Genomic DNA, 12,773 nt, shown 5'->3' with positions numbered 1-12,773 from the left:
CCGCATGAGTTCAATCCCCGCCTGTCCTGGAGGTGATCCACATGGCACGGCAGACCTCTCCTGACCCGCCCGCTGCTCCCCTCAGCAATGTACCTCATCCATCTGCCTGTTCTGCTCCCCACTCTGTCTCTGGTGAATCCTCTCACCTCCCTGCACTTCTGGCCTGTACCCTAGCTCTGTATGCACAAATAAATAAAACTTAAAAAAAAAATCTTGGGAAACATGAAATTCAGCAAAAGCCTACATAGGTAATATTATGCTATATAATATGTCATATGTAAGTGATTCTCTATGGTGGTGACAACTGTCAATAATTATACCTACAGTATTCATTTTATGTTGTCCTATATTTGCATATATTAGTAGAATTTTATGAAATTATCACTTATTTATTACATTAGCATCATATGTACATTTATCATATTATTTTCCCTGACAGTGGTTTCAATTGGTACATACTGTTGATTTTCTTACAAGCTTTTTATTGTGATAGTACATTACCTTCCATCTAGGTTTTATGCTATATAATGTAAAAGTGACTAAATGTAATGCACTTATATTTATATAACTTTCATTATTAAATTAAATTCCCTGACAGTATATCTTAATCAGTTCTATGTATCATTCATCTTTCTATATCCACTCATTCTCCACTGTCACTCCAGCACCATCAACATTCTCAACCTCATCATCTTTTCTCCCTTGATAAAAGCAATCAAACAAAATTCCAGATTTGGCCACATTAATCCGAGGAGAAAAGGCAACAAAAAGTGAACTCAGGTCTTACACCAGCTTTGAAGTGATGCTGTGAGGGAGTTTAAGGACACTGCTTTGGTGATAGAGATAGAGTCCTTAGTTGGAAAGTAAGAAAATCACCTCTGAGGATCCGTAAAGGCAAATGTAATGACATTTTTCAATATTTTCAAATACAAGATAAAGGGAGGCATCAACAAGCGCATAGCAGCTGTAGTAAGAATGTCAGGGGAACATGCAGACATCCCTGTGTTATATAAATATGATTGATTTTATATAAATGTGCATTAAGTTAATAACAAAGTTTTTCTATATTAGAAAAGGTCAAAGGGGATATTTGCATTGTTTTAGCTTAATAGCTGAACAAAATGTAATCTTTCCCATTACTATTCCATTCATTTACTTAACTGTTTTCAAAAATAATTATAAGGGTAGAGTAACACTCATAAGTAACGAGGCACAAATAGTGAAGCAATGTCAAGAGAGCCTGAGTGAACCCCCTCCGCAGAATCCCTGTAGCAGCAAAGGCTCAGAAATGGGAGGTGGCCGCCAGTGAATGCCACTCTCCGGGCTGGACGGGGCATGGGCTGATCCCTCTCCAGCTCTGAAGCTCTGAGCAGCCGTATGCATCTTCCCTCCCCTCACTATGTTGTTGTGGGACACTTTTGTAAGTGTCTTATTAATTTCTGCTGAGCTCTTACACTGTTTCACAAGGAGAACTTCCCTGTACAGAATTTTCCTTTCTACTATGAGGTTACTCATATCTATCTGTGCATATTTGATCTGAGTTAAGCACTATAAGGTTCTTTGATTCCTGTGGACGTTAGAGAGTCTTATCCAGAGGAACTGTTTGCTATATATGAGGCTTCGCATCCTTCCAGATTCCTTCTCAAACACATTGGAATCATTTGAATGATCAACCCTCAGCCACACTGGGAGGTGATGAGAAAACTGCCAAGATATCAGAAACACCCACTACCACCCCCTCACACACACACACATCAGGGGACAGAAGATTCTAGAGCTCGGTTGGGGTGAAAATTAGGGAATTATTATGTTTAACTGTACACAGTCTCAACAGGGAAGATCAATATATGCCACCAGGAATGTGGTTCCTCTACAAATCTGCTGATTTCTGCACCTCCCTGCTCTAGTTCACCTCGCTCAAGTGAAAATCATCTCATATGCAAATAAATCCATTTTATATTAGAATATGGCGGCTCTCAATCACATACAGTGGAATAAAACAACGTTACCTCAATTTTAAAAAAACAATAAAACAAAATGTCAGCGCCAGATATGTCTCAGGAATCTCCTCTCACCAATGTAAGGCCCTTTAGAAGTAAATCACACGTTCTAATACCCTGTAGCAGGCATCTGAAGAAAAATCTCAGTTGAGGAGCATTTGCTACAATTGATGCTAGTTCTTCAACATATAACAGAGCTCTAAATTATGCCTCTGGGATAAATATTTATTCAGAATCAGTTAAAAACTATAATTCCCAAAAGGAAAATTTGACATGATTCTTTCTACCTTCTTTTTCCTAAAGTGTTAGAAAAACATCCCTGTCCTTTCTCCCTGGAAGAGAAAAAAGATTCTCTGTACTTTTCCCTTGTGGAATATTCTAGGCAAGAGTTAAATTACAAAAGTTAAATCACACTGTCTCCACACAGACTTTCAAATGTCTCAAGGGTTATGATCCCTAGAGACATCCCACAAATTGGAGCGTACAAATCATTAAAATTATTCCTGTTCTAAACTCATGCTGCTCTATGAAACCCCTAGCTATTGTGTGAGGCTGTGACTTATAAAAGGTTAGAGAATGTTCCATGGAACCAGCTATTGCAAACCTGTAAAGAAACAGTCCCACAAACCAAAGTGATCCATCAGAGACAGGCTGATAGACGCAAATAGCCAGGATTTCAATATCCATAAAGTTACTCATGAGCCCTTGATATTTTTTAGAAAATATTTCAATTTCTTGATATGACAGCAAGCAATCATTTTATTTCAGTGATATACACAAACAGTTTGAGTTCATGAATATAATATTTCTTCATCTGTGATCATGGACCTCTTGAGAACTTTTGAAAGTGTCCAGGAGGTCAATACTTTTCTTTAACTTAAAAAAAAAAAACCTTTTAACCACATTTATCTTGCCATTTGGAGGAGTGGAGATTCCCAAATTCTACCGTGAGGATATTTTAACACATTGGTGCAGATACAAAAGTAAAAACCTATTTTCCAATATACGCATTCAAGATTTTCACAAAAATATAAAACAGGACTAGCTTTTTAAATTTTTGTCGAAGAGATTATAGCTATTTTAAACAACCTAATACATATGTTATTAATAATGAGATATTTCTTTTTAATGGGTTAGCAAATGTTTCCAAGTGCTTTTTAACTTTGTCCTTTCATGTTTATTTAAAATTATCGACATATAGTAATGTTCATATATTTGAGGTGCACAATGTAATGATTTGACACCTGCTTACATTGTGAATTGATTGCTCCAAAGTGCACATCCAACATTTCATATAGTTTCTTTCCCTTTTTAGTACCAGTGTGTTGACATTGTAAACAGCCCTATCGCAATTTATTGAGGAGACTTTGGCTCATAACACTGCCTTGATGTGTTGGTATAGGTTCCTATCTCTTCATGGTACTACACCACATCACCCCTCATAGCACCCACAACCTTTCTTCACAATCCACTGCCTCCCCACTGTTTTGATTCTCCACTCTGCCCCACATTGTCAATTCTACGGTCAGATTCCTAGACTTTCTTTTGACTTACTTTTGTTACCTCCTCTATTTTTCCTCTGATTCTTCATACGAGAATGAAGTGAGTGGAAATCACCTGGCATTTCGCTCTCTCTTCTGAATTACGTTACTCACCATCTCACCTCCCCCAATTCCATGCTCTTGTCACAGGTTAAATCCTCAATTCTGTGATAGTGGTACCCACCACACATTTATACACGTCTTCTTAAAAACTACTCGGGAAATAGGCATTGAGGTTGTTTCCATGACAAGGCTGTAGAGAGAGTGCTATAATGAGCAGGGGAGGGCACCTATTCCCTAGGCATGGGATGGGCAAAGAGGTGAAAAGATAATTCTCCCCAGAAGACACAGGAGACAAACAGCCACCTTAAAAAAAGTTCATCCTTAGCACAAGGGAAATGCAATCAAAAGGACAAGATAAGCCACCTACACTATGAGAGTGGCTTATATGAAACAAACATGGACACAACAAATGTCTCCAGGAGTACTGAGAAAATTGAACCTTTGTCCACTGTTGGTGAGAACATAGATTGTCCCAACAAAAATGGAAAAGAGTATGTAGGATTCATACAATGTTAAAGTTAGATCTACACATGATCCAGGATTCTACTCCTAACTGAAATTACTTTTACTTCCCTTATCCTTGGTGTTGATTCCCAAAGACATCCTTGAAGCTGGTGGAATGGAAGGTTTGTATATGTGTGTTTTATTGTACCTAATTTTTTGGCTTAAGTATTCCTTCAATCTTATCCGAGTTTCGGTATGGATGACAAAGTGGCTTATGTACATTCAGTTGGGAATAAAATTGCTCAGTTTCCTTAAGACCATTTGGTGAAGAGAATCTTTCTCTGTGAGATGCTCTTTGAACTCGAGGTAAGTATGCCAGAAGCTCAAATTTGAGCACTACAAACTATAAAATTCCACACTTCTTCATCATGTCCTCTGCTTCTGCAATACTCTATTGAAGGCAGCCTTCACTTGGGCATTCCTCAGACTGTAGACAAGGGGGTTCAGCAGTGGGTTGAAGAGCACATAAAACAGGGTCAGGACTTTCTTCTGCTCATCCCAGTGACCATCATCAGGCACCATGTAAATCACCATGGCAATGCCAAAGTAGAACCCAACCACACAGAGGTGGGAAGAACAGGTGGAGAAGGCCTTTCTGCGTCCCTCCTTTGACTTGATCCTCAGGATGGTCAAGAGGATGCGCACGTAGGAGACCAGCATCAAGGACAGGGGTCCCACTAAGATAAAAGCACCAGAAGAAAGAATATAAAGTTTGTTGGTCCAAATATCCCCACAGGCCACTTTGAGGACAGCTACGAGTTCACAGAAGATGAAATTGACCTCCTGGGACCCACAGAAGGGCAATCTCAGAAAGAGAAGTAGATGTCCTAAGGCAACAGAAAACCCACAAGCCCAGGAAGTGATGGCCAGCACTGTGCACAGTTTCCAGCTCATAATGACCGTGTAGTGGAGAGGATGGCAGATGGCCACGTACCTGTCATAGGACATCACCACCAAAATCAGGCACTCAGCACAAGCAAAACCCAGATACAAGAACATCTGTGCTGCACAAGAAACATAAGAGATAGTTTTCTTGTGTTTCGCTAGGTTTTCCAGCAATTTGGGCAAATTGCTCGAAGCATAGGACATGTCAATGACGGCCAGATGCGAAAGGAAGAAGTACATGGGGGTGTGCAGCCTGACGTCCAGCCAGATGAGCCCCAAGATCATGCCGTTGGCCAGCAGGTTGGAGACATACAGCAGGGAGAAGACAGCGCAGAGGAGCACTTCCATGTCCGCGCTGAGGGGGAACCCCACCAGGATGAACTTGGGGGCCCACGACTGGTTGCCCCCCATCCTGAGTGACAGTGTGTCCAGGACTGAAAAGTGAATGAAAAGCCAGAACTCTGAGAAAGCATACATGATGATCTCTACTTGACCCAGTGTTTTCCCATTGTTTCTTTGATTTTGGTGTTTTCCCATTTTATTTTGATGTGATTGACTTTGAGATAAAAATTAAGAACTATAAACATTGCATTATGCATTTCACTGTATTATTTATTCATGTTTCTTTGTCATGAGTGTACTTGTGTTCGGATACATAAATATCTTATATTTTTTGAACCATGTAAGTGCCAAAATAATGCCAATTTATCCCTCTTATGTTTTTAAGAACAGTTCTATTCCTCATTCTACTTTCCATGACTACCCAAGTTATATAAACAACATTCACGATATAAACATATTATTTGTTACCCTTTGCTCTAGGTTGTAATCTGACATGAATTAGCCATGAACCATGATAATTTTGAAGGGGCACATTTTTTGTATTATAAAATGTCTTCCATTCATTTTCTAGGTAGTATCGACAAAATAAATGAGATTTTAATTCACTTCCTTAACACTAAGACAGTATTACTTTGCCCCACGTTTTCTCAAGAGGGATATGGATTTGACAACCAGTTTTTTTTCTCCACAGATCCACATTACAAAGTCATTTCCCACACTGTTTAGTATCAGTACTTTCCTACTTCTAATTTAAAAATTTGTTCTCTCAACCTTGTACTTATCCAGTTAGGCATGGAATCATTTTCTGCATCAAAAGGTCTAATTCACTCTAATGTTGAGTCATATTTTCAAAGCAATGATCAGATTTAGCAAGAAGTTTAATCATTATACTTTTATTAAAATCATTATCATTGTTCAAATACCAATCAATAGGAAACAGACTATATACTTTGCTGTACATATTTTTAAAGAGATAGTGGATTCTTAATATTTTTTACTCCTAATGTATCTCTACTCTGTCTTCTGGCGAGACAAATCTAATTTACTAAATTAACATTAACCAAAATTAACATTTGATAATTAACATTACCTAATTAACACTAGTATCATCTGGTGTTTTAATATTATGCACTAGTTCATTTTAAGGCAGTAGTACATTTATAATTCCATATTCTTATGAATTATCTTCTCTAAAATGTTATTGTATACTTAGATATAAAGAGATTATTTTACATTTTTAATTTATATTTTATCTTTTCGCCAATCTTATTCTTATGTGGAAAAAAGGGCACATACTTCATGAGATTTTGATCTTGAGGTTTTAAAATTATCTCGGAAAACATGAAATTCAACAAAAACCTATACAGATATTATGTAATACAATATATTCTATACAAGTGATTTCCCTATGACTGATGTTGACAGTTGTCAATAAATGTACATGTAGTGTTCATTCTATGTTGGACTTATATTTACATATACAGGCAAAACTTTAAAATACTAACATTTATTTATTACACATAGAATCACATGCACATTTTTCATATTATTTTTCCTGACTTATGTTTCAATTGCTACACACACAATTTGTATACTAGCTTTTTGTGAATTAATCCCTCCACTTTCCACTTAGGTTGTATCCCATAAAATGTGAAAGTGATAAAATATAATGCATTAATATTTATATAACTTTCATTATTAAATTAAATCCCCAGATGGCATTTCTCTGTCAATTCTATGTATTATTTGTCTTTCTAGATCCCCTCTGTTTCCATCCTCACCTCCAGAACCATGAAAATTCTCAACCACATCATCTTTTCTCACTTGATAAAAGCAAATGAGCAAAATTCCAGATATGCTGTAACTGTAATGAATCACCGGTGAGGAAGGTCCCTAATTTACCAGGGCTGTCTGTCCTCCAGCTGATCTTCCTGTAAGTCTCCCACTTTAGCCTCTCAATTCTGTTTTTCTGATTGCCATGTCTTAATACTCTATTAAAATTAATAGAAAATGTACCACTTTCAGTGCATTGTTACACTTTTCAAATTAAATATCAAGAAAGAACAACAATACTTAATGGAAGAAACTTCATAAAGCTTAAGTATAAACCGATTGTCATGCAAGTAGATTCTCATTTACACACCAAATCCCAGTGTCTTTATAAGCTTGAGTTATCTACTCTCTAGAATAAAGGAGTTGACAACAAGTTTACAGAGATGTCCTGTATCTTTTGTTCCCATTTCCACATGGTGATACCTCCCACTATTCAGAGGTTCCTATAGACACACTCTCACATGTGAATGAAGAACAAAATATACAAATACTCACTTTGCATCAAATCTATTATGTTTCCTTTCATGACAGCTTGTGGATTGTAGTAATTTCAGTTTATCCCGGGAGAATAACAGGTAAGACGACATAGGACTACACCACCGTTATGGGAAGATTTCTTTGCACATACAGTTATTAAAACTAATGAATACTTTGTATTTTCAACACCACAGCTCTGAATTACACAATGCTGCATCTGACTTCTACCTAAAAGAACAATACAAATTTTACAGAGCTACAAAATCCAAGCTAGTAGGAGGTCAGCCTCTTAAAGATATGATAAAGATTAATTCATAGGTCTTGAGATTCTTCTCTAATTATAAAGTAATTTGGAAATAAACATGCTGGAAATTACTGTAAAATCCCATGAAAATGTCAGATTCAGAAGTGTAATTCCTCAAGTTTGAAAATTCACGAGTCCCACAAAATTCTGTGTGGTCACTATGCAGAGTCTCATTGTGTGAGCCTGAAGGAGGCCGAGGACACAACCCTGAGGCTCCTGTATGTCCAGACACCACAGAAAGCAAGGTGACAGCCTGCTTGTTCCTCTCTACACACCAGCAAAAGACCTTAATGTTTTTAATATTACATATTTCATACATTTTCTTATTTTACAATAATATCACATATTTTAAAATAAGTAATATTTCCCTTTAATATTCAGAAAACTGACATATAAAAGGTTGTCATATAATAAATGCATATAAATTGATGAGGCTGAGGTGATACACACCAGGACATCCTCACATAATCATTTTTCCTAGGGTAAAATAAAACATGAACTGAGTGTGATACCAAAGATTCAATCTTTGGGCTAAGATGACTTCTTTCAGCGGTTTTCAAGGTCCCTTGGTGGATGGAACTGTGTCTCTACAACAGCCACTGAGTTCTAGGTGAAACAAGGCACTAGAACGTGTGTTAGCAGGGAATAATATAATCTAAATATCAGTAGAAATATACACACATGTACAGACATATATGGATAGATGTCATGCTGAGTTGACAATGTCCACAGACTTCAAATATCTCCTGTATAATCCAGCAGAGAGCATCACAGCACACCTGAACTCACAAGCTCCTAAAATTATTGCACTTTTATGAATTGAAGCTTCTCTACAGGCTCACACTGCCTGTAAATATCTTCTATCACTATTTCTATCTATTGTCCAAGGTGTGAATTATAATTTACTAGTAAAATAGTTCACACTTCGAATTTAATCACTGAATACCTCTTTCAATCAGAAAACGCTGAGTAAGACAGTAATTTCAATATGACTTTTCTTTGGGGTGTTGCTGAATGTGTTGAAAGATTTGGGCTGGAAACAAAAAGTGAACTAACGCTTTACACCTGCTTTGAAGTGATGCTGGAAGGGAGTTTCAGGACACTGCTTTGGTGATATATTCCTTACTCGGAAACTAAGACAATCACCTATCAGGAAACTTGAAGGCAAATTTAATGACATTTTTTAATATTTTCAAAATATTAGTTATGGGAGGCATCAGCTGAGTAGAGGCTCAGAGCAAAAAATGTCAGAAAAGGGCCCTCCCTGGTGGCACAGTGGGTTATAGCACAGCACTGAGAAGCTAAAGCCACTTCAGCATGAGTTCAAGCCCCACCCCAGAGGTGACCCACGGGGCCTGGCAGACCTCTCTTGACCCTCCTGCTGCTCCCTTCAGCAGTGTACTTTGTCGATCTGCTTGTTCTGCTCCCCACTCTGTCTCTCGTGAATCCTCTCACCCCTATCCCGCACCTCTGGCCTGTACCCCAGTTCTGATTGCATCAATAAATAAATCTTTTTTAAAATGTCAGAAAAAACCGGCGACATCCTTAGGTGATATAAATGATTGCTTTTATATAAGTGTGCATTAAGTTAATAGCAAAGCTTTTCTAAACTATACAAGCTACATTACAAATCCAAAGGGAATATTGCCATTATTTTATTTTAGAGTAATGTCTGAACAAACTGCAATCTTTTCCCTTACTATTCCATTCATTTCAGTGAGATTTTCATAAATAATCATAATGGAAGATTAAAACTCTTTAGTAACGCAACCCAGAAATAGTGAAGGCAATATCAAGCGAGCCTAGGCAAAATCTCCCTCACAACAGAATCGCTCCAGTAAGAGCGGCTCAGAAGTGGGGTGCAGGGCAGTGAGCACCACTCTCCCCGGGGCTGGATGGGGCAGGGACGAACGAGCATGCTCTCTCCAGCTCTGGGCACCATTATCTACCCTCCCCCAATCTATGTTGTTGTGGGACATTTATTAATATCATAATTTCTGCTTCTAGTAATAATAATTTCTGCTGATAGTCTGGGGAGTTTCAATAGGACATAACTCTGTTACAATCTTGCTTCTTACCCTGTTTCCACAAGGAGAAGACTTCCCTGCTACCGCTAACTACTTTCTACTATAAGTGACTCTGGTAATATCAGACCTGGATTAAGCACTATAAGGTTCTTTGATTCCTGTGACCATTAGAGAGTATTATCCAGAGGAACTGTTTGCTATGAGGCTTCTCATCCTTCCAGATTCCTTCTCAACCGGTACACTGGAATCATTTGAATGCCCAACCCTCAGCCTGCCAAAATATCTGAAATATACCTCCCTCCACAATCACCAAGACTACACACACCCATCAGGGCACAGGAGTTTCTGAGCTGGGTTAGGAGTGAAACCTGGGGATTTGCTCCATTTAGCTGTACACAGTCTTGCCAGGGGAGATCACCAGGAATACGGTTCCCTCTACAAAGGCATGTTGGTCTTCGCAGCCTCCCTGTTCTGCTCCAACTCTCTAGACTGAACATCATTTCCTGTGTAAATGCATCTATTTTAATTAGGAAGTAGCACCTCTAAATCTCATACAATGGAGTAAAGCAACATTACCTCAATTTTAAAATTGCAGTAAAGAAGATGTGAGCTCTGGACACTCCTCTGGAATCTCCTTGGACCACTTAAGACCCTTGAGAGGCAAAGGCCGTGTTCTAAGACCCTGTGACAGGGATCTGAGGAGAAATCTCAGTTGAAGAGCATTTGCTACAACTGATGGTGGTTTTTCAACACATTATGGGGCTCTAACTTATGCCTCTAGGAGTAAAGATTTATTTAGAATAAAAAAACACCCAATTCCCAGAAGGAAATTTTTACACGATTCTTTCTACCTTCTTTTTTCTAAAGTGGGAGAAAAACATCCCTGTCCTCTCTCTCTGGAGGTGAATAACATTCTCTATGTGTTTCCCTTGAGGAATGTTCTAGGCAAATGTCAAATCACACTGTGTCCACACAGACTTTCAGTGGCCTCAAGGGTTTAAGCCCTAGAGACATGTCACAAATTGGAGTGTACAAATCTTTAAATTATTCCTATTCTAAACTCATGCTGCTCTATGAACTCCCTAGATATTATGTGAGGCTGTGACTTGTAGAAGATTAAAGAAGGTTCCCACGGAACCAGCTATTGCAAACGTGGTAAAGAAACAGTCCCTCAAACCAAAGTGATCCATCAGGGCCAGGGCTGAGAGACGCACATAGCAAGGATTCCAATATCCATAACAGTTACTCATGAGCCCTTAAAATGTTTTAGAAAATACCTCATTGCTTGTATGGACTATATATTTTGAATGATTTAATTTCAATGAAATACACACTGATTTTGAGTATATGAAGTTAATATTTCTTTATCTGTGATAATGGACCTCTTGAGAACTTTGAAAGTGACTTCTAGGTCAATATATTTTTTTTAAATCTCCAAAACTAAATTTTAATCATATTTATTCTGCCACTAGGATAAGTAGGGATTCCCTAAATCTGCAGATAATATACCTACATCTATGTATATAGCAGACCTAAAAGCAAAAACCTATTTTTAAATATATACATTCAAGATTTGTTACAAAAATATAAAACAGATCTAGCTTTTCACTTTTTGGTCTTAGAGACTACAGCTATTTTAAATACCCAAATAAATTTATAATCAATATATGTATTTTAAATGGATCAGTAAATGTTTTCAGTGTCACTTTAATTTTCTCCCTTTCATCTGTAGGTAGGTCTTATGGACACATAATAGTGTTTTTATATTTCAGGTGTACAATGTAATGACTTCACACCTGTTTACATTGTGAAATGATTGCCAAAAACTAACGCATCCAACATTTCACAATATCTTTCCCTCTATAGTAGCAATGTGTTGACATTTTAAAAAATCCTATATTTTTATTGAGGCAACTTTGGTTCATAACACGGCCTGTGACATGGAAGTTCAGGTTCACACCTCTTGACGTCACTATACCACATCCCCCGTAGTCCTCTGTCATAATCCACTGCCTCCCCACTTTTTGAATTCCCCACTATCTCCCTCATGTAGCCACAATGCTACAGTCAGATTCCTAGGCTTTCTTTTGGCTAATTTTTTTACTCCCTGTTTTTTGCTCTTTATTCCACATGAGTGATTCGTCTAGAATTTACTTTTCCCTTCTGACTTATGCTACTCAGCATCATTCCGCCCCCAATTCCATCCTCTTGTCACACAGGGCAACTGATGACCCTTGGACAGCTAAGTGGTACCCACTGCACAGGTACGCACATCTTCTAAAACCAATGCTCAGCTGATGCACACTCAGGTTGTTTCCATACATGGCTGTGATAAAGTGCTGTCATGAGCAGGGCAGGGCTGCGATTCCTGTGATCACACTTTGTGTTCTTCAGCAAGGTACCGATGCATGGGATGGGCAAAAAGCTGGGAAGACAATTCTCCACACAAGACACAGGCGACAAACAGCCACCTTCAAATATGTTCAACATCACTCAGTGCACAGGAAATACACCCAAAGGGACAATGAGAAGGTAGCTTACACCTGTGAGCATGACCTATATTAAAACACACAGAAACAGGCCCTCCCTGATGGCGCAGTGGGTTAAAGCACAGCACAGAGAAGCTTGAGCCACTTCTGCATGAGTTCAATCCCCACCTGCCCTGGAGGAGATCCACATGGCGCGGCAGACCTCTCTTGACCCGCCCGCTGCTCCCCTCAGCAGTGTACTTCGTCCATCTGCCTGTTCTGCTCCCCACTCTGTCTCTGGTGAATCCTCTCACCTTCCGCATCTCTGG

General features: G+C 38.5%; 1 protein-coding gene across 1 annotated transcript; it reads right to left on the bottom strand.

Annotated features, from left to right (window-relative positions):
• Positions 1–4,474: 4,474 nt before the first annotated feature.
• Positions 4,475–5,404, bottom strand: LOC101627589 (olfactory receptor 2A5-like). Its single transcript, XM_012733888.1, has one exon. The coding sequence runs from the start codon at positions 5,402–5,404 to the stop codon at positions 4,475–4,477; it is 930 nt and encodes a 309-aa protein (XP_012589342.1).
• Between the last annotated feature and the right edge of the window lie 7,369 nt (positions 5,405–12,773).

This window comes from Condylura cristata, unplaced genomic scaffold (assembly GCF_000260355.1).
Source record: "Condylura cristata isolate star-nosed mole 26May11 unplaced genomic scaffold, ConCri1.0 scaffold00042, whole genome shotgun sequence".
NCBI lineage: Eukaryota > Metazoa > Chordata > Mammalia > Eulipotyphla > Talpidae > Condylura > Condylura cristata.
The sequence above is the reverse complement of the archived record's forward strand: the minus strand, read 5'-3'. Positions and strand labels throughout refer to the sequence as shown.

Bases quoted from the DNA above. Each gene is read 5' to 3' on its own strand.
- LOC101627589 (XM_012733888.1), bottom strand. From the start codon at position 5,404: ATGGGGGGCAACCAGTCGTGGGCCCCCAAGTTCATCCTGGTGGGGTTC.